We start from the raw sequence: 21368 nt of genomic DNA, 5'->3' as shown, positions 1-21368 counted from the left end.
AAGTTCATTAAACAAGACTTTCAGAAACACACTTTTGTACAGTTACTCTTTTGGTCTTCTATCTACACTGTGAAGAAAAACTCATTTTAAAGGTGTGTTACTGCAGGGAGTTACTGTTTTCACTTCAAAGTTGAACAATGTCAGAGGTGACACGTTCAGAGTGAACACAGCTACCATGGTGCAACAGCGCCACCATGTGGAGATGAACACACAATGCACAGCATGCAGAGAGTCAGCTACACTGCAGCTTTCTATCATTTTGACAAAAATAAAAGCTGATTATGTATCCAGCAACAGAAAATATACATATTACACTATGTTTTTGATACAATAATGCAACGATAAAGCTAAATTAAAGACAAAGTATTCATTTAATTGTCAAAACCAATGCTGTGACAGAAATGGAAACCAACACAGGCTACGTCAGCAAGGAGTATTCAGTGAATAATACTATTGATAGTAATAAGGTGAATGAAGTAGGCTACCAAAATACTTCAGACATCATCTCCACACTGGGCTGATGGTGAGTGTGACAGGATGTCTGCTTTTCTATCGTCAGTGCCCTTAATATGTTGGATTTCAAGGTCATACTCCTGTAAAAAAAAAAAAAAAAAAAAGACTATCAGATTCTGATTGGGGTATTTTAACCTTGTAAAATCCACTGTTGCAAAAATACAACATCAGCTTTATTTTTTATTATTGTTATTTTTATTATTGTTTTCTATATTGTATATATACATATTTACATATATATGTATTTATACATACACATATATATACATACACACACAAACACACACATATATATATATATATATGCTAAATTTTGTTACTATAGTTGGGTTTATATATATATTTTTTTTCCTTTATTTTTCTTAGTTTATTTTTTTGCCATTTTTTGTCTATATTTGGGTTTATTTTATATATATATATATATATATATATATATATATATATATATATATATATATATATATTATATATATATATATATACAATCTGTAACACAGTGAGAGTCCATCCTGAGGTCTAGTTCTAATCAGAGCAGTCACTCGCTCTAATCAGTTTGTTCTTCTGCTGGAAGAACATCTTTAATTCTGCCTTTACCTTCGCCGTGTCATGCATCACTAGAACAGAGAAAACAGGACTTCACCATTCTTGAGAGTCAGGAACAAAAACCCAAACCTTCCAACCACAGTCTGATCTTTTACATCGACCAGCTCCAACCCAACAAACATTTGTAGATTCATCTCAACACATCTGTAGGAAACACAGTGACTCAAGAAAATCATGGAAAATGTCTAGGTATCAGCTCTTAAACTCTTATAAGCTATTTTTGTTATCATTATATTTATCCAAACAAATATACCTTTAATGGTACCAGATATTAAAATGAACAAGAAATTCAAGAAAACAAGGGTGGTCTAATAACGTTTTCAGTGACTGTACCACCTCCAGGCTGCTGTGGCTCAGGTAAGAATGTCCTCCAGAACCGTCCACTCAGTTTCACTCAGTTTCCAGCAACTCAGTGGCATGAAGTCAGACAGAGAGATCAGAAATACACCCAAACAAAAAACTGTGCATGGCCATCACATTATTAGTTCTAGTGTAACTGATGAGATGACGGCTGGATGTACTGTAGATTTTGCCGTCACTGTGCGAGGGTGTGTGTGTGGGATTCTGGCATGTATCAGTTTGTGTTAAGAATTTATTATGTAATCAGTTCAAGTTTGTTCTCTGTTCTGTCTGGCTGTTAGTCGGCCCTAGGGAAGAAAACTGTTAAAGTTGAACAAAGAATTTGTAAACTAATGCTGTCAGTGTTAAGTAAGAGTCATTCATTTGATATTTCTGAACCGTCATCAGGAATCAAACCCCACAATCAAACACACAAAACCAAATGTTTGATAAATCCATTTTAATGGAAAATGTAAAACCCTTTTGAACTTCAATGTACAAAGCATGTAACACTTGCACTTTAAAATTTGAAATTGAAGCAAGCCATGTTTTTTAAAAAAATACCTCAGTGAATGTATATATATGTATATATTTACATATTATAGTCTTTTAACTTCAAAAGTTCACCATAGTAAATCTTAACAAAAACAAGACAATCAATTCTTTTCTTAAATAAATTACATCTTTTTTGTAAATGTCTCAATTTTACAGCGAATACTTTTTTAATAAAATGCTGAAGTGTATAAGCCATTTAGTTTTTCCTTTACATAATACAATTTTACACAGTCTTTACAATAGTTTGGCAGTTCATTTTTCAGAAAATGTATTTATGGCATGAGGACTGTAGAGCATCAACATTTCCCAAAGTTGCAGGCATTAGCTGGTGTGTGTGTGTGTGTGTGTGTGTGTGTGTGTGTGTGTGTGTGTGTGTGTGTGTGTGTGTGTGTGTGTGTGTGTGAGCGTGCACGCGTTGTGTGTCCTCCATCACAGTAGAGCCGTATTACAATTGAAAACCACATAGCAAAAGAAAAAAAAACTGTACAACTCACATTTACATTAATGCTTTTTTTGTCTCAATAACATTGCATTATCATAGAACTATGAAATAAATACATCTTCACAGAGGAAACAAAACCATGTCGTATGAAAAAGAAAGCCAAAAACAAAACTGCAACATACAGAAAGAATTAGAAAAAAAGGACGAGAACAGACATATCACAGAGGGAATAACAAACGAGGAAGCAGCTAAGACTGCTGACTGAAAATTCTGAGATTTCTGGTTTGCATTTTTTTCCCCTCAAATCTTTTTTTTTTTTTTTTCTTATTTTCAAAAACATCAGAGATGTAAGTTTTGATCCTGATGCTGCTGGTGATGCTGTTGTGATCAGCAATATCTTCTGTCCAAGACGTTTGTTTGGGCGACTGCTACAGACAGGGATTAAAGCTCCGGCCCTTCAGATTACAGTCAGTGAGCAGCAGGGGGCGCTCTGCAGAATGCACTACAAGTCACACTAATGAGGTCAGTTGTTTCCAGCAGAGGTTTGTGGTCTCTTCACTGCAGTCAGTGGCTTAAACAGGTGTCCCAGCCAACATGCTGCTGCTGTTACCTCCTGAGCCTACAGAGCTCTAATCCCTGCTAGTCCAGCGGCACTCTGGTCTCGTGTTTGTCTCCTCTTGGCACTGAAGGTTTGGGGTGATGATGGAGGTGGTCGTGCCTCTAACTGGTCACCTGGATGTGTGACGCCGGTGCGGTTCACGCCATGAGTTCCCCTGGGTCACGTGACTAGCTCTGACACGGCAAACGTTTGCAGTCATGTGACGCGGTCCTCCCCGTGAGGAGGGTGTGGTGAAGTGCTGAAGGGAGTCATGGCCCTCTCTGGAAGGTGTGGAGGAGGAGGAAGAGGTGTCATAAATTCTCCTCCTCGTCCATCTCAGAGCTGCTTCTCTTCAAGGAGCTCACTGCCTCCTTCACACAGTGGTACAGAATGTTCTTCACCTGAGGAGGAGGAGGAGGAGGGGGAGGAGAAGGAGGAGGACATAGGTTCAACAACTTCACTGCTTCTATTCCATCTTTTTATCTCACTGTTGAGGATTAAAGTTTACAGACACTTGTAAAGACCATGTATATCATTGCAGTGTTGAGTTTTTAACGCTGTTCTAATTCTGAATGAATGGAATGATGGAATCACTGAAACCCATGTCTCTCTGTCACGAAAAAACAACAAAAAATCCTGCATTTTGGTTCTTTTATAGAGTTCTAGATCGTCTAGAAATATGACAAAATCTGCTGGGTCAAACATGTAAATACAGCAATGATAATATTTGTCTGAACGTCCTCTGGCCATTTCTATGGGCTGCACAGTGGCGTGGTGGTTAGCACTTTCATGTTGCACTTACAAGATCCCCGGTTCGCGTCCTGGGATCTTTCTGCATTGAGCTTGCATGTTCTCCCTGTGCATGTGTGGGTTTTCTCCAGGTGCTCCAGCTTCCTCCCACAGTCCAAAAATATGCTGAGGTTAACTAGTGATTCTAAATTGTCTGTAGGTGTGAATGTGAGTATGCTTGGTTGTCTGCCTCTCTGTGTAGCCCTGTGATAGACTGGTTACCTGTCCAGGTGTCTCCTGTCTTCACCCTAAGTCAGCTGGGATAGACTCCAGCCCCTCACAACCCTAATGAGGATTAAGCGTGTATAGATAATGGATGGATGGATGGATGGATGGATGGATGGATGGATGGATGGCCATTTTCACCTCAGCTAGGTTCTTTTGGTAGCCGTCCACAATCTTCTGGTTTATCTTTGATCGGTACTCTCAACAGAATTGGTGGAGTTCATCTAAACTTGTTTGCTTTCTGACAAAGACTTGTTTTTGCATCACAGTCCACAGTTCCTGATAGGATCCAAGTCAGGACTAAAACTTTGGTTCTATTCTGATGTTGCCATTTCTTCACCCCTTTTGATGTGTGTCTGGGATCACTGTCTGGCCCAACCTTCTGGCTGTTGACTTTAGGGATTTCTGAAGAATATGGAGGTAATCGTCCTTCTTCATTATTCTATGTACTTTGTGTAAAGCACCAAAACAGCCCCAGAGCATAATACTACCACCTCCATGCTTGACGGTGGGTTTGGTGTTCTCAGGGTAAAGGGCCTCAGCTTCTCTCCTCCAAAAATGTTTCTGATCATTCTGGCCAAATAGCTCAATTTGTTTTACAACGCTTTTTCCAGAAAGTCATTTTTTGTGCATGTCATGAGCAGTAAACTTCAGTAGAGCTTCTAGAGGAAGGGATTTCTTCTTGCATGGCAGCCTCTCAGCCCATGACGATATAAAACATGTTTGACTGTGAACACTGACATCTGTGTTCCAGCAGCTTTTAGTTCAGTGCACAGCTGCTTTTGAGTGATTCTTGGTTGACTCTTGACTATCCTGACCAATCGTCTGTCAGCAGCAGATGATGGCCTGTATTTTGTTCATGATTGTGGCAGTGACACAACAGTGCCATGCATTTTATGTGTAGAAACAATGGTCTCCACAGTCGATTCTGGTATCTGAAACCATTTCTTTGAAATGTCTACGAGTAACTGTCCTGATGAGTTCAAGCTCTTTGGCTGAGTCTGAAGAGGATATCAAATGGGCCCTGTATAAACTGGCTCAGAAGTCTGCAGCTGTAGTCAACTGAAATCATTCACAAGAAGGTAATTCAATTTTATTTATATAGTGCCAATTACAGGTCAAATTGTCTCCAGACGCTTTACAGAACCCATATGCCTGAACCCCCACGCATGGAGGTGACCTGTAAGAGGTCATGGCACTAAGAAAATCACCATTATCTGATAATTCAAGTTGCTGTTTGTGCATTTTGACCAAGCACCTTCTGTCATATTTCCAGAGGACCTGTAACAAATCTATGAAAGAGCCAAAATGAGTTTCAATCATTCCATCATAGAAAATTAAGAGTTTTAAGAGTCACTGGAAACTCAAGAATGCCATGATCTATATGGTCTTTGCAAGTGGATGTAAACAATTGCTTATAACTGTATTTAGAATCAGCAGGATTCTGTTTGTATGATGACTACTGTCTGGAGTCATCTTGTTTCCAGCAGCAGAACCAAAAAGAGATGTTCCCTATTTTATTTCTGCACAGTACAAACTGACAGACACACACACCGACAGGAGATGGAGGATGACTCACACCTCATTTACAATCCTGTCTATATGGGTGGATGTGTGTGTAGAGTCTATTCAGAGCAGAGGGACTCGATGTCCTCAGAACATCACTGATGATGACTCACTCTGCCTGTCCTTACTTCACTCTCACACAAACACACACACACACACACACACACACACACACATCCTTGTACTCCTATCTTTGTGGCAACCCATGAAAGATGTGCTTTTCCAACAGCTTTGCCTTAAGTTACCCATCAGAACTAAATGCCTGACCCTAACTCTTACATTATGTCTAGTTTCCTTTGGCCCAGCCTAATCTGTAGTGCATAACAGTCTATCAGTGGGCTGTAGGTAAAAAAACAAACAAACCCTGGTCTAATTTGTGTTTCTTTAAACCAGTCGCATGCATCTTGGGCGGAGCCAAGTGAATCATGCTGCTTCAATGTTCCCCAAAAATAGTGAGGAGTGGAATTGTTTTAGTGAAATATTTGCACTCAAGGGGGCACTGTCGTCAAGAATGGGTTCATCCATCCATTTTCTATTTTCTATCTATTTTCTAACCTACACCTATTTCCAACCGTAACCCTAAAACTAAATGTGCAGTCCAGCATTTTGGTGCTCGCAAACCTGCCAGAGCCCTCAAGTATAGCAGCTCTTGGCTTTCAGAACAATAAAAATGGAAAATCTTGTGCAATGTAACGTTGAAAAGTACCTGTAGTTTATCCTCATAGTTGACTTCCTCTTTATTGGGACGCAGCTCCTGGGTCAGGTGGAAGGAGCTGGCCACGTGCTCAGGAGACACAAAATCATTGATGACCTGAACACAGCTGTGGAGGTTCTGGACCTGACACACAGAAAGGAGAGAGAGCTTTTAAAACAACAGAAAGTGTCACATGGCAAACATCCTAAAGTGACTGGTAATTAACACAACTGTAGGGAGAATAACATGTAATTTACATCTTGTAGTATCTAGACATAAAGCGAAGCATCATTGTGCAAAATTTCATGTGTTCATAAAGTATGAGCAATAAGTACACGAGACATTTTAAATATATGAAGTTTGAACTCTGAATACAAATGTACGTGATTTATGCATGTGAGGACAGAAAATTTGCTTTTCATTAAGATAAAAAATATTTTTTGATGCAACTCAAAGTCTGTGGCCGTTATCTCCAAGCTCAGTAGTTCCTACTCAAGACAGAAGTCTTTAAAAGAGTGGAATACTATATTGTAACATTTTTTTTAAAGGCACATTGTCCAAAGACCTTTCTATAAACTGTAGTTTTTAAACTATTTCAATGGCGGAATAATCTTTTGCTGTTTTCCGGCAGCTGGACGGTGTATGTAGGAATGAGTCAGAAGTAATAAATGAACATGTCACCCAGTACCACACTGTGAATCAAAAATATACTTCAAATTGATTTCTGGCAACATTGGAATTCTGTGGTACAGAAAAAAGCATACATCAGGCTTTGATTTATACACTGGATTTGTCAGCAAGATACATTCATTGCTGGTTTGCCTTTCCTATTGGGATTCACAAAATTAAGAGAAACATTAAATTTCACTTGAACGCACAGCTACGTCAGGGTCTCAAATGGAGAGCTCTCTTTGTGATTCATGTTAATGTAGAAAAAAAATATAGACAACCAGTGTTTGTCAAAGCTTAGTAGGAGGAAAACTTTAATTTTCTGTCCAATGAAGTGATCTGTGTTGATATTTTACCTGGTGCATGGCTCCTGCAGGTATAAGGACAGAGTCTCCCAGGAACTGAACTACGGTCCAGCCCTGAACTCCATACTCATCCAACAGCCGCTGACGCTGCTTCCTGCTCAGGTACCAGCCCTGCTCTCTGATTGGGTCCTGGTCAAGTGTCACGTCCAATCCCTGCTCCTTGCAGAGCTGCAGTGGTTGGTGAAGGGGAGGAAAAAGGGTTTGTGAGGGACACACTGCACTGAAAGGCACTGCTGTCCTTTGAGGCGGTTGCAGTAATTCAGTATCTGTAAACGAGTGCTGACCTTGTGCAGGAACTCTCGGAGCTTGTCCATGTCCCTGTTGAGGTAGATGTGCCACAGTGCCCCCGGTGTTTCACTGGAGTCTTTCAGCCTCCTTCGAACCCCCTCATCTAGATCTTCCTCCTCCAGACGCTTCAATACACCTAGAATCATATAATCATTAGTTAGTCTTTTAGTCGGTCAGAAAAACATCCTGAAAGACTCCTGAACTAAACAAACCTTCCCTTAAAAACCAACCATGTTTGTCTTTGCTAACTAAGCTTTCTTAACTTTCTCAGGTCACTCCACATTATTTTGAAGTCTTACCGGTTTTGGACAAGACTCCATTGCCTTTGGCTACTCCCACATAGACCAGAACAGAGACCACATCTGAGACTTCCACATGGAGGTTGGCAGTCCCGAAGTCCTGGTCCTGAGATGCAGCTACACCTACAGAGAAGGACAAAACTGGTTCATAGAAGCAGGGACAGGAAGACTAACATTGTAAATGAAAACACAGTCTGTCTCTCTGTGTAGCTCTAAGATAGACTGGTGATCTGTCCATACAAATCCAGAAGTAAATGTATTCAGAGATTATTTAAGGAGAACAATTGTCCTACACTTCCAACTACTAATAGATCAGAATTAAGCTACCAAATTATTTATCTCCTTGCCTATTTATTTATTAACAAGGTATTCATGTACAAAGACTTAAGCAAAATGACAATCGTTGAAAGGTAGCATTAAATCACTGCTAAATTTTGCTTCTTACCGTAGGCACAGCAGAGTCTCGGCCCCAGATCTGGCCTGACAAAGAAAGATGGCAGGTGGGAGGCCAGGTTAAGGTTCCCCTCTGGATCAGAATACTCTGGCAGGGGTAAGTTCTTCATCAAGTCATCATATCTGCAACAAATCATCTCTTTTAGATGGGCTCACGAGCATTCTTTCAGTTTTTATGCATCTTTAGACCTTTGTTTAAAAAATAATGAACATAATTATTACTGGCATTTTTAGCATTAGCATTTAGGCACAGAGAAAAAGAGTTAAAGGACATGTGTACCTTGAGGGCATGAGAGCCATAAACTCCTCTCCAGACGGCCAGTCCTTCAGTCTGTAGACCATTGGTTCTCCATCTTTAGACTTGGGTCGCTCTGAACAAGTACAATGATTTTAGTTAGACTGATTCCCTGGTGGTTTATCAATGTATTTATAAAGCCAATCAAAGCGCAACAGTGAGCTGAACTTACTGGTGATATCCTCAAATCCATCCCAGAACTCCTTGATCCCAGAGTTGGACACCACCTGGTCTTTACAGTTGAGGAGATCTCCTTGGTGGTCTGCGAATTCCTGGTTAAAGGAGTCAGCCTTCCACAGACTGGCATTCAGTCGTTTATGGATCCCTGACACCAACACAGGCTACACCAACACAAAACCAAGCATTTATCTCTCAAGAAATTACTTATTTTTCTGTTCAGTACAGCTGCTCCTATTCACTGTAAAGTTTGATTTGTAACCATCTGTGGTGACTCAACACAAAACCTTCACAAGTGGCCTCGTGTCAATTACATAAACACACTAGCTAACGGTGGGGTTTCTACGCCACTGGATCGAGTTTCTTTGTACACTTCAAACAACTGTGACTGAAACGGAGAGATCATGCTGAAGTTGGAACTAATAAATGGATAAAAACAGCTGCTTCTACCAAAATTAGTGCAACACACAAAAAAAGAGAAGACGTTGGAATTGATCGAGTCTTTCACCCAACTGGTGGAGCTATGAAAACTAGAAAACAGCAAATGACTACATTGACAGAATACTGATTCATGAAGTGCACGGTGAGCAAAAGAGATACAATTACAGCTTATTATATTCTGTTTCACAGTCGCATTATCTTTAGACAAATCAATATGCCATCTTTACAGCAAGTGGATCAGTCACAGCTGTTGTGTACTGTGCCATTACATTTCCAGGGAGGTGCACATAAAGCCATGGTGTAAATTCAAAACAGAAGTATAAATCAAGGTCAAGACTGATACCTGTCCTTGTTTCCAGCACTGTCTGAACAGCTTCCAGTTGTTTTGGTTGCGGTGATCTTTGAGCCACAGTAATCGTCTGTTGTTTAACCAGCAGTGAGGAATGTCTGGATATTGATTGGTTGAATCCTCTGGCAAAGCTGTGGTTACAGGTACTGACTTCTTCTTGTCTGGTTTGACAGCCTCAGTAACAGCTGGGACGTTGCTGTTGATGCTGGGGGTGACAGGCTCTTGCTTGATTGACAGCTTGGTGGTAATGTTCTGGCGGCTGGCAGGGATTTTATTCTCTACTACTGAAGCAATGATGTCATCGAGGATATTGGGCATGGTCCGTCCACCCTTTCCAGTCTATAAAAGGAGGGAAGGGGATCAACCATATTAAAAAAATATATATAAAACTACAAAGCAGACTTCTTCCTCATTTTGAACAGCTGAAACATGGACAGGACTCGGTGATAAACTAAGTGTAATGTTGGTTCATATGAAACACTCTACAGATGAAACAGCAAGTAACCAGCTCCACATCAGTGATGTTTAATTACTGACCACAACATAGATATGTGGGTTGCGTACCTGTGAAGCAGTAGAGTAGACGGGTGCAAAGGCGATTCCTGCATCAGTAGAACCCAGCTTCAGCTTCCCTGCTGTGGTAGTGAGCAGATCTCTGAGTGTGGAACCCTGCTCTGTACTGTTCGCCACCAGTGAAGTGGTTTTACACTGCTGCAGGACTTCAAGGCTGTCTTCCTCCTTGTCTTCCTTCATGGATTTACCGAGCAGCAGTGATTCCTTGTTTTCTGTTAGAGAAAGAGGAAGGAGGTAGAGCAGAAATAGAGATTAATAATCAGCAGCATGCTTTCAAAGTGCTGGATATGTTGATTCCTAACCTTCCCCTTTCCTCTCACCTTTCTTTTCCTCTCTGGATTTCTGCTCTGCTAGGTCAGCCAGGAAGTGTAGAGGAGACTGGGACTCTGGTGGGGTGACGGGAGCACTTCCAGAATCACTGTCTGGACTGCTTCCTCCTCCACCTCCACCGTTAGTTTCTGCCTTGGTTCCTACTTGGTCAGAGTTCTGCTGAGAGCCTGCCTCAGCTTTCACCAGAGACAGCTTATTACTGTGGTTCAGCACATTCTGCAGAACCTGGTACACAGACACAGAGGTGACAAAGAAGAGTAATATTAACTGGCTGAACTTATTACACAAATCTACCTTCAAGTCACAGAGCAAAGGTGAAAATTGTTAGTCTCCACAGTGGTCAACATGTTTTTAAATTAGAAAAGCTTAAACTGCTCCTCCATCACAGTATTTATCTAGTAAAAGGCTAAATCTAGGTACCCACAATATACATAGCAACACTATAATGGTTAATATGTCATCAGTCCAGCTGACATAAGACAGAAGTTTGTGTATTGTTCAACAGAATATATCCACATATTAATAAATGCACAATTCCCTTTGCATTCAACTGGTTACATGGTTTCATTTGTGGCATGCTGTGACTAAAACATTATGCAGGAAGCTCAACAAGTGTCTTCATTAGACATGCAAGATGGAAGCTCTATCCCCAAACCAGAGTACATAGTAGTATGAAGTAGTTTAACACTGAGTGCAGATAACAGCCCTCACGTTACTCAACACTACCGTCCAAGAACAGCTGTTCGTTCCTCAATCCCTTAAGTTCTAGGTTGTTTTTTGAAATTTCCACCTGATAAATTAGTACCAAATTTAGTCAATAACAGCTGCAAAATTGTTACGCTGTGGGGGCATTTTGCTGGCATGGTTTGGGTCCACTTTACCCCTCAGAAGGAAGACTCATTTCTAATCATAGCTATTTTTTTTTTTTTACCGATCACCTTTATCTCATGACGAAACATTTCTACCCTGAAGGAAATGGTCTCTGACAGCATGACGATTAACCCATTCACACTGCATGACGGGTCACGTAATAGTTTGAAGAGGACAATTATGGTGTGGATCATGTGTGAGATCCCAACCCAGTCTAGCAGCTATAGGAAACCTCAGACTGGCGTTTTAGACAGCGCTCTCCGCTCTAATCAAAACACCAAATGAGGGAGCATCTTTTTGAAGAATGGTGTTGTTTGCTCCAGTGGAGTTCCAGAGACTTGGAGAATCAACGCCAAGGTGCAGTGAAGCTGATCTGGCGGCACGTGATTCTCAACATCTTACTAAAACACTTGGTTTTATCCTTATTTGTCATTTTTTATATATGATAGAATTAACATAATTTTATGATCAAATACCTGCAATTCTGCATATTTAGAAGTCAAACTTAATTAGTGAGGAAATTAACCATTTCAATATCACAGCAAAAACTTCAACTGATCAGAAAGATTAACTCACATGTAAGGAGCCTAAAAGTGCTCTTTAGATATTCCAAATCTATATAAGGTGCATATATACAGTGTCCCAGACCATGACGTGGAATAATGTACAGTACCTGTGAGACTCCGTTGGTGGCAGGTAGTTTGGTAAGGAGGTTCTGCTTGCTCATGCAGGGACAATGAGATTTGATTTCATGCTTGTCTCTCAGGGTGTGCATGGATGTCACCAACTCTGTCAGCACTGAAACATCAGAAAGATGCAGCTGAATTTAAACATTTCAGAAATAACATTCAGTGGAAAAATCTAGATCGTCATTAGAATGGTACAGTTGGGCTGCGAAATTCAACACGTTGATGCAGTAACATGACGTCTCCCTTTGGATTGAGGTTGTAACCGAAAAAACAACAACAATGTAAAACAAACAAATGAGCCACTTTACTCAAAATTTTACTCACTTTTCATCCATCTTTATTCAATACTAATCACACAATACTATGCTACTATGTATTCAGGAAATGGCAAAACAGAGCAGCTCAGAGGTGGAGACGTGCCTAGAAAGTGGTGTAAACAGGAAGACAAAAAGACGCTAGCATGTACTGTACCTGTGCCAGGTATGATCTGTGTTGGCATGAGGTGTTTGTGATCGTGGGGCTGGCCTTTAACACACTTCAGCCATCCATATAGTTCTTTATCTGATCACAGAGAGACACAAGTCACACTTTGTAGTAGACACCCATCACACTTAAAAACACAGTTTCAAGGTTGCTTAGTTCTTTACCATCGGTTCAGATGTATGCGGGAATATTAATATTGTTGTATACTACATTGTTAACTTTTTCTAAATCCAGATTTCAGACATTAAAGGCCAATTCATGGTTTCTGCGTCCACAGTCCATCTATTGGCCTGCACACATGGGCAACACTCTTTTGGGGGGTCACCTCTCTGAACATACAAATGCTGACCTTTGGAGCTCCGTCTTTCCTTGGCCTTGTAGCAGTCCAGGCACACAACAAAGCCACATTTCTGACAGACCCAGTGGATGTTGAAGAGTGTTGCTTCGCATGCGTCACACATCTCCCTCACCCCCCTCACTGCTCTCTTCCATGCCAGCTTGGCTAAAACACACACAGAACAGTTTCAATTTAAAAGCATATTAATGTGTAGTCAATCAAAATGTCGGACATTTTTAGGACAACTTACCATCCTTCTTAACCCAGCTAGCTGCAGTATTCTCAGTCACTACCATCTGACAGAATTTGTCTCCTATGAAACTGAGGATGTACTTGGCTGTGGTTTGGTCCAGGTGGGTCTCATCAATCTCCCCAGGGACCCACAGGCTCAAGGCCTCATCGTCAAACTGGTCCGGAGTGGAGAAGCCATCCATTCGGATAACTCCGTTTTTACTGTAGGAAAGCCTGGATGAGTGGAAACAGAAAAGGAGACAACAGAGATGATCCTTCAGGAACATGTGGGAAAACCACATAATAAATGTATGCTCTTAGACTTATAACACACGATGGAGACAGAGAAAACCTTTTTTGGACAGTGCACATTACATAACATGTTTGTATGCTGTTTAAATTGTAGTTGAACTTTCAGTGTTACCGGAAGCTAGTAGTACCAAACACAAAATTCTGTGTCACGGCTCCACATGGACAAAAAATAGCCAGAGGAGCTGACAAATCTGACTATAGGACTTCAGCGATGAAAAAGATATGGGAAAATCAGTAATCAACTAAAAATCTGTGTTATAGAAATAACTGGGAGATACAGAAAGTCATAGTAGTACACAGGGCGCTATGAATTCTTGATACAGCAAAATACTGTCTGACAAGATGACTCCCAGTTTGCTGAAACTTGGTGAAAGGGAAACATTCAGCATCTTAACCATCCAAAGCATGCTTGTAAAATCACACAAGAATTCCTAAAGAAGAACAAAGTGGAAAAAAATGACCTGGCCAAGCATGTAACCTGATCTTCATTTAATAAAACAACTTTTCTGTATTTTAGGTATGGTAAAGCAACTCAGCCTTTACAGCAAAGAGGACCTTGAAAAAACAGTCTATGAAGAATAGCAGAAAATCTCTCCAGAAATCTGAGCAACACTGGTATTCTCCATGCAGAGGAGGACTGAGTTTGTCATCAAAAATAAAGATGGACATAGGAGGTAATGAAAAATAATCTCAGTAATCAAAGTTGCACTGACTTTTGTTGCACTGAAGTCCTACTGTAGGGCCTGTATTTGATACAATTTTAAATGACTTGACAACTAAGTCGCATTGCACATAGGGTGTACTCACTTCTGCTGCATACTGGATTTCCTCATTATGAATTACTTAACTTATATTTGGCATATAATACTCATGTCAAAAAGTAGGGCATATGTAATAAAAATAAAGTAATGAAAACTGACACTGAGTGACAGTATGACTCAACAGATGGATGGGAGGATGCTATTCTTGATGAGACTTTCCCATGTAAAAGCATCATTGTCTGGGGTGTCCTTAAATAACCCAGTCAGCTCAGTTGAATGTTTAGAAAATCCCAGCCTACTCAGCCAGGCAGGAAGGTGATTTAAGGTGACAGAGCACGAATTAGAATTGGAGATGTAGAGAGGAGGGTGGGGAGAGAGAGAGAGAGGGAGGGAGGGAGGGAGGGAGGGAGGGAGGGAGGGAGGGAGGGAGAGAGAGAGAGGGAGGTATTGCAGCAGCAGCTCTGCAGTGAGTCAGTAAGGTAAAGATTATAGAGCAGAAAATCCTCTTTGGCAGACTTGCCCTGTTAGATCCCAGACTGCAGCTGCTGTGGCTGCTTATCCAACTCAAGTGCATGTGTGCTGTGCATTCACAGTCAATGTGTGCATGAGAGAGGCAGGCCTTTAAAAATAGACCATCTTACTTCTCTCTTGTCCACACTTTATCTCTCAAAAAAGCAAATCCAATTCCCCCACTCTTTAAATGACATTGTCTTCAGGGAAAATGAATGGTGGTAAATAATTGGGGCATTTTTGTCCTTGAGGGCATCAAAGCTCATTATAGCTGTAAATAGGGAGGGTTTCAGGAGTTCCCAGGAATACAAGAATGTCTGACTAGATTCACATTAAGTGCTGAAAATTCAACCTTTGCCTTCAAGTAACAATGATGCTTTTCAAATAGGGTGAAAAAAACCCAGAAAAACATTTTTTTCCAGATCTAGGGCACTAGCATATGTGGTCCTAGGCTGCATTCATATCAGATGTGTGGCTGTGCAACTACTGTCAGAATAATCAGATTGGAATAGATGTTTTGTTTAAAATGTGTCTGTATGCAAATACTGTCTGTTGTCATCATTTGGTGGCAGCACTTCACAGCCTTGTAAAAATAAACGTGGAGGAGGACATGGAGAACAACAAGAGGATCAACTGAGAGACAGGAAGTTTCAAATTTTTTTGAAATTAATAGAAAAGCTTCTATTCACGCCAAACTGGAGGGCTTTTATACTGGATATAGGTGCTAGCACAGCTATACAATCAATGTTTATTTGCCTGCTGGATGGATTACAGTTTAATCTGTGCAGTTCAGTCTTCGTACAATAGTGTGATACATGTCACTTACAAAAATTATTCTGAATCAAGAAAGTGTGCATTATTTCGTGTACTTTCAACACATGCATAGGTTGGGTGGATAGATGCAACACTAAATAACTGCAAAAAAACAAAAAACGTGTAGAATGCAAGCTTTACCGTCTGAAATAGTAGAAGCGACAGAAGACGGGGGAATGTGCCGGCTCTTCGCCCTTCTTGCTGCGGATCACCCTGCACTCTCGACACTTTTGCAGGTTGGGTCCGATTTCTGAGCACGAGTCATCCTGCAGGAAAGACTCCCCCGTCTGCTTCAGCTTCTTCACCTTTCTCCAGTCCTTCAGCACAGAGCGGGGGATTCCATCTGAAGAGAGTGCAAATTAGTAGGTCAATAAGGATACGTAGGTTTTATTATGAGATTAATAAGAGTTGCTCAACAAGTTGGTGACAGAGATAATAATACATGACAAAACAGACATAAAAACAAACTTTCAGCTAGAGAGAAGAAACCGTATACTTGAGCAATCTCAATGCTTTTTTCCCCCACATTTTTAGTTTGCTCAAAATCTCGGAATATTGAATTACATAAAGAACCCTTTTACTAATATTTAAAAATGAGTCAGCCTATGGGTGTAAAGGATAATATACTATATGTCTGTATCTTGGTTCTCTGTTTTTCTCATTAATTGCTCATTGCTCATCAAATGAACATTATTTGTTTGCTAAAAAATGGGCCTTCAGGTTAATATGGAAGATGCAGTGCCCAAAAACCAAAAAGCCACATATTTGATTACTTCATCAGCTACAACTATTTCTTTCTGGGCATCAAATCCCACAAAATGACTAAAATCAACAATGGCTGTATCCTACTAACATGTATATAATGTGTGTAATCCGATTGTAGCTGCACATGAAACATTTAGCAGCCAAGTGTCTAATTATTTTTGAACACCATCTTTTCTCAGGACTATGTTTCCCACACAGTCCTTTTGTTACTGTAACTATCTGAATACTGGCCTTCACCTTATTCCTCTGTGCCATAAAGGTCTATGGTTGTTTATGGTCAGGTTGAATCAATAAGCCTCAACGCTAAACTCCGTATTTCTACTAAATCTGACATATACCACCCTGCGGCTGCAAATATCAGCTAAAAGACAAACATGGACTAATCCGCGGCTGAAAAAAGTTCTCAACTAATGCAGCATTTCCCAGGAGATTTGTTATATACTATAACAAAAGTACAGAAAAAAGCCTCGTCCTACCTGGGAAACTATTTAGAAATGAACGTAAATTCCAACAATATAAGACTTACTGCTGCTGGCAAGTTTGAGCTTCGTCTTCTCTCTGGCTGATCTGAAGATACCGTTGGGCTTCGTGTCGTCTTCGTCTTTTTCATTGTCTCCTTTCTTCTTGGCCATGTCATTCTGTTTCTTCTTGTAGGTTGGTTTAGGCTGACGTTTGGCTCGGCCCTCCATCTTGCTCTCACTTGTGTCAGAGTCATCACCTGCACTCTCTGAACCGGACTCGTATGAGCGTTTGCCTCCCCGTCTCGACAAAGGAGCCGCTTTTCTCTCCTCCCCACCTCCTGCTGCCGCCCCTAACAGCTTCTCCTCCAGCTGTCTCTCTCTGTCACCTTTGCTTGCACTGTCTTTGCTCATCTCCACTTCACTGGATGTCGAGGCGCTGAGGTTGACGGTGCAGGGTTTGATCATTTCTGACATGGCTGTGGTGTTGCTTGTGCTGGTGGTGGTGCTGGGCAGTTTCTCTGCTTTAGCACTGGTGGAGCACGTGGTAGCAGTTGTGTTTCTGTCCTCCTCAGAGTGCCGAGTTAACCAGGCTTTCTTGAGCTTGTGGTAATTAGAGGGCTGCCCGCAGCTTGATGAGGCTGATCCAGAGGACTGGCCATTAGGCAAGGGGCTGGACTTGCCTGGTGTTGTGTTCCCACTTGCTGAGCTGCCGCTGCTACTGTCAACCGAGGTTGAGGAGGCTTGGCTCAAAGAGGGTGGAGGAGGGGAGTTATGAATGGGAGTTTTGTCGACTGAATCTACAATTAGGGTGGAGTTTCCAGTTATGGATGTGGGAGCAGAAGGGAGGCTGCTTCTCGACTGAGCTGCAGCCAAAGCAGCTTTGTGCTTCTTGAGGTGAATAAAAGAGGGAGAGTAAGGCTGACTAGAGCCAGAAATGGAGCTAGGTATTAGGGGTGTTCCTGCTGAACTAACTGGAGGCAAAGACACCCCTGGTGATGTGGTACGTGAGCCAAAGCCCTCCTGGTGTTCCCGCTCTCTCTCCAGTCCTGAGTGGCTCAGCACGCGGCCTCCAAAGCCGGTTTTAAAGGCTGTAAATGCACCCCGATCTGAGACTGAGTAGCCTGGCTCTGAGGGGGCTGTCCCACTTTTATTCTGTATACCAAACGCTGATGATGCTGAAACTGCAGTCCTGCACACAGAGTTTGTGACGCTGGCTCCTATAGGTCCCTGCATGCCATGCATAGAAGTCTTTTTATACTGGAAACACATATCATCCAGGTTCGAGTTGGGCTGGATAACCCTTCCAGATCCTGGCTCTCTAGCATTCTCGCCAAGTCTTGGACCTTCACCCTGAACTTTGGATGGGTAGAACCTCCCCTGGGGGAGCTCCTTATGAATAACAGCACCAGATTTGTTAGCACCAACAGGGCTGTCATACTTAGCAGATGCAGATGGACGTACAATGACTGATGCCATTGCTGCCTGGGGCTTGCCCCTTGACAGCCCTTTCTCTCCACAGTACACCCCTCCTCTATCCTGAATCATCTCTCCACCTCTCCACCCATCTGTTGATGAAGTTATAATCTCCCCACTGACGGCAGAGGCCACAGAGGTGATGGCGGCAGCATTTCCATGACCTTTGATGTCCCTGAGCTCCGGCAACAGTGTGGGGGGCTTCTGCTGCTCCACTGATGTTTTGCTGCCAGCTGCCACTAAGCTGACTGGCTGGATAGGTGTGAGGGTGGGTGGTGACAGGCGTCCACCATAACCCGCTCTTTCCCTCTCCCTTTCTTTCTCTCGCTCTGCAGCCTCTTTGCGTTCCAGAGCGTGCTGTGTGGGCGGATGGAAGACAGGTGCTCGGTGGAGAGATGGCATTGCCCTGAGCTGGTGTTGCTGCTGTTGGTGGTGATGATGGTGGTTGGAGACAGAGGATGAAGAGGATGATGTAGAAGAGGAAGAAGAAATGGCAGGGCTGCGGCGTTCTATCCTGTCTACACTCGTGTGGTGCTGATGCTGGGGTTGGACTAGTGTCACCTGCTGGCTGAGCTGCTCAGTGATTTTCCCTGCTAAGCCCTCTCCTCCCTCTGGCTGGTGTTTAATGAGGGGAGGGGGCTTACAGAGGGAGGCTTTGGAGTTGTAACTGCCAAGCGACAGAGATCCCTGACTTGGCACAGCCGCCCCGACACTAGCCACAACCCCTGGGGCTCCAACTGATACTTTGTTGTAGTAAGAACTGAGCTCTTTGGAGGGGTAGAGTCTAGGAGGCTCATTCACCACACTGTTTGACAGCGTGGTGAAGTAGTTGCTCTTCTCGGACTGGATGGCGTGCGGATGGACGTGGCTGGCCTTGGAGCTTGGAGGAGGAAGAGCTGGTATTCGAACAGGGAAGGCTGGATCTCTGCTTCTCTCTCTGTCCCTGTCCATTCCAGGGTCACTGGCACGCTGGATCTTTGCAGTGAAGGGAGCAACCTCAATGCTCTCTTTTAGGATCTGCCGATTCTCCTCTTTGTATTTACTCGCGCGGTCTGCTGCCTGAACTGCATCCTGAAAATCCCAAAGCAGAAACACTCTAAGAATCATTTTCACATTTTCAGACAACCAGATCAGACTTGCTTCAGGGTGAGTTGATTTAAATGCAGACCAGTATATAGTCTGACTGATAATTTTCCACTGGATGTCATTCTACATTTCAATTTTGATGGAAAGGGTCAATGCTAACCAGCAGAGATATAATTGAGGAGGCTGATTAACATTTCTCTTTCCCATCTGCTTTTAAATAACAATACTAAACTCAAAATAATGATATTGTGAGCGTTGAACGAGTGCAGACATGTACCTGCGTGTTTGTCAGACGGGTCTTGTTGTGGGGATCGAGGTAAAGGCGATGTAGGTGAACATCTTTTCCTGTTGGGGTGCGACTTCTGTCCGTCTGCTCCTGTTTTAGCTGTCCTAATGTCAACGTCCTGATGGGATCCACGAAGCCTTTCTTATCCACATCTCTGCACACACACAAAACATTTATTGCATTTACCAAGGTTTTACTGTATATTTTCACACAGGGGCTGCAGGGTGGCTTGGTAGTTAGCCATGAGTTAGCCTCACAGCTACAAGATCCCTGGGATCTTTCTATGTGGAGTTTGCATGTTCTCCCTGTGTTTTCACTGGGTCCAATCCAAAAACATGCTGAGGTTAATTGGTGATTCTAAATTGTCTGTAGGTGTGAATGTGAATGTGCTTGGTTGTCTGTCTCTCTGTGGAGCCCTGTGATAGACCGGTGACCCATCCAGGGTGTCCCTTGAATTCACCCTGAGTCAGCTGGGACAGACTCCAGTCCTGCTGTGACACTAATGAGGATTAAGTGGTGTATCGATAATGGACGGATGGATTTTTTCACAATAAAACAGGACAAGGTTTGTCAATGTTTCCCAGTCTGGTTTCCTGTTCTACTGAAAAGTTGTAATTCAAGTTGCATCAAAGAAGAATTTCTGTGAATAAAATCTACTTCTGACTGACAAATGCAATAAATCCAAGTACAGTGCAGTGAAATAAAACACCTGAGTCAAGTGTCAATTTAAGCAACATACCTCAAATAAATTAAAATGAAGCAAGTATAATCATGAAATATTAAATCTCAGAATCACTTAAAAAAGAACCATGAGTATGATACTACTGCAATTTAAACTTAGACAAGAATGTAACAAAGTTTAGTCCATTTGCACAGTACCAAGATATTAGCACAGTTCAGCAGATTTTAATGAACATGACATAACTAAGCTAATGAAAGAAACAACTGATGTGTGAAATTATCTCTAATGCTGTGTGTTTGTGTGTATAGGTATTCAGTAGTGTCTAAACAATGGCTGGTGGTTACATAAGTAGGGCATGGGCTGCTGAATGAACAGCATTCTCTCTGAACTGTTTTAATATTAGATTAGTTCCATTTCACTTGATCTGAGTGACCTAGCATTCCCTGTCTGCCTCTCAGGGCAAACTTAATACTGGTCTGTGTGGGCTATCTGAACACTGAGCTTTTCAACTTTAAGAGCATACAGTTCAAATGTCCAAAGCAAATGTTTGGTGCTCTCTCTTTCCCATGTGCTAGTCCTTCCAGGTCAGCTTCACAGTCCTTCATTGCTATTCTTACGACAAAGGAAATGTCGAGTGTTCCCACTGACCATGATTCTCCATCACTCTTCCCATAATGCAAAATTTAACTGACAAATTTTATGAATGTGTGAAATAATTTAGACAGTAGTTTAAGAGCCCCTCTTTTAAAATATCCATTGAACTTAAAATAGAAATAACTGCTTTCACCCAAATCCATTACTGTACACCTCTCAAACAATACTTCTAAATTTCACGTGTGTGAAATAACTCTTACTTCTTTATCCAGTCATTTTTAGAAAATAAGCTTAATTCGTACAGTTGAAAGAAATTCAGATCAGATATTATATGGAAACCACTGAAAAAAAGAACCTTTGTACTGTTTTCAAAGGTTCAGTTTTTAAAAACTTCTCTGAATAAATCATTAAAATCTAAGGAAGGATTTAAAGGTGACAGCTATTTCACTGAA

The 21368-nt window shown here is 41.7% G+C and overlaps 1 protein-coding gene across 2 annotated transcripts in view; it reads right to left on the bottom strand.

The window, feature by feature from the left end:
* Positions 1–2059: 2059 nt before the first annotated feature.
* The window catches only part of jmjd1cb (jumonji domain containing 1Cb), a 148053-nt gene continuing 128744 nt past the window's right edge, over positions 2060–21368 (bottom strand). For both annotated transcript variants that reach the window (XM_023265186.3, XM_055004364.1), the window contains 18 exons: positions 19632–19794; positions 16861–19339; positions 15711–15912; positions 13193–13407; positions 12955–13107; positions 12594–12683; positions 12107–12231; positions 10554–10788; positions 10225–10445; positions 9655–9999; positions 8866–9034; positions 8679–8769; positions 8391–8521; positions 7946–8068; positions 7643–7782; positions 7350–7526; positions 6337–6468; positions 2060–3451 (listed from right to left, as the gene is read on the bottom strand). In XM_023265186.3, the coding sequence (XP_023120954.2) occupies positions 3362–3451; positions 6337–6468; positions 7350–7526; positions 7643–7782; positions 7946–8068; positions 8391–8521; positions 8679–8769; positions 8866–9034; positions 9655–9999; positions 10225–10445; positions 10554–10788; positions 12107–12231; positions 12594–12683; positions 12955–13107; positions 13193–13407; positions 15711–15912; positions 16861–19339; positions 19632–19794 (5281 nt within the window). In that variant the 3' untranslated portion in view covers positions 2060–3361. The remainder of the gene's footprint in view (positions 3452–6336; positions 6469–7349; positions 7527–7642; positions 7783–7945; positions 8069–8390; positions 8522–8678; positions 8770–8865; positions 9035–9654; positions 10000–10224; positions 10446–10553; positions 10789–12106; positions 12232–12593; positions 12684–12954; positions 13108–13192; positions 13408–15710; positions 15913–16860; positions 19340–19631; positions 19795–21368) is intronic.

The sequence above is a fragment of the Amphiprion ocellaris genome, chromosome 18 (genome assembly GCF_022539595.1).
Source record: "Amphiprion ocellaris isolate individual 3 ecotype Okinawa chromosome 18, ASM2253959v1, whole genome shotgun sequence".
Lineage (NCBI taxonomy): Eukaryota > Metazoa > Chordata > Actinopteri > Pomacentridae > Amphiprion > Amphiprion ocellaris.
Note: the sequence above shows the minus strand (reverse complement) of the source record. Positions and strands in the feature narration are given on the sequence as shown.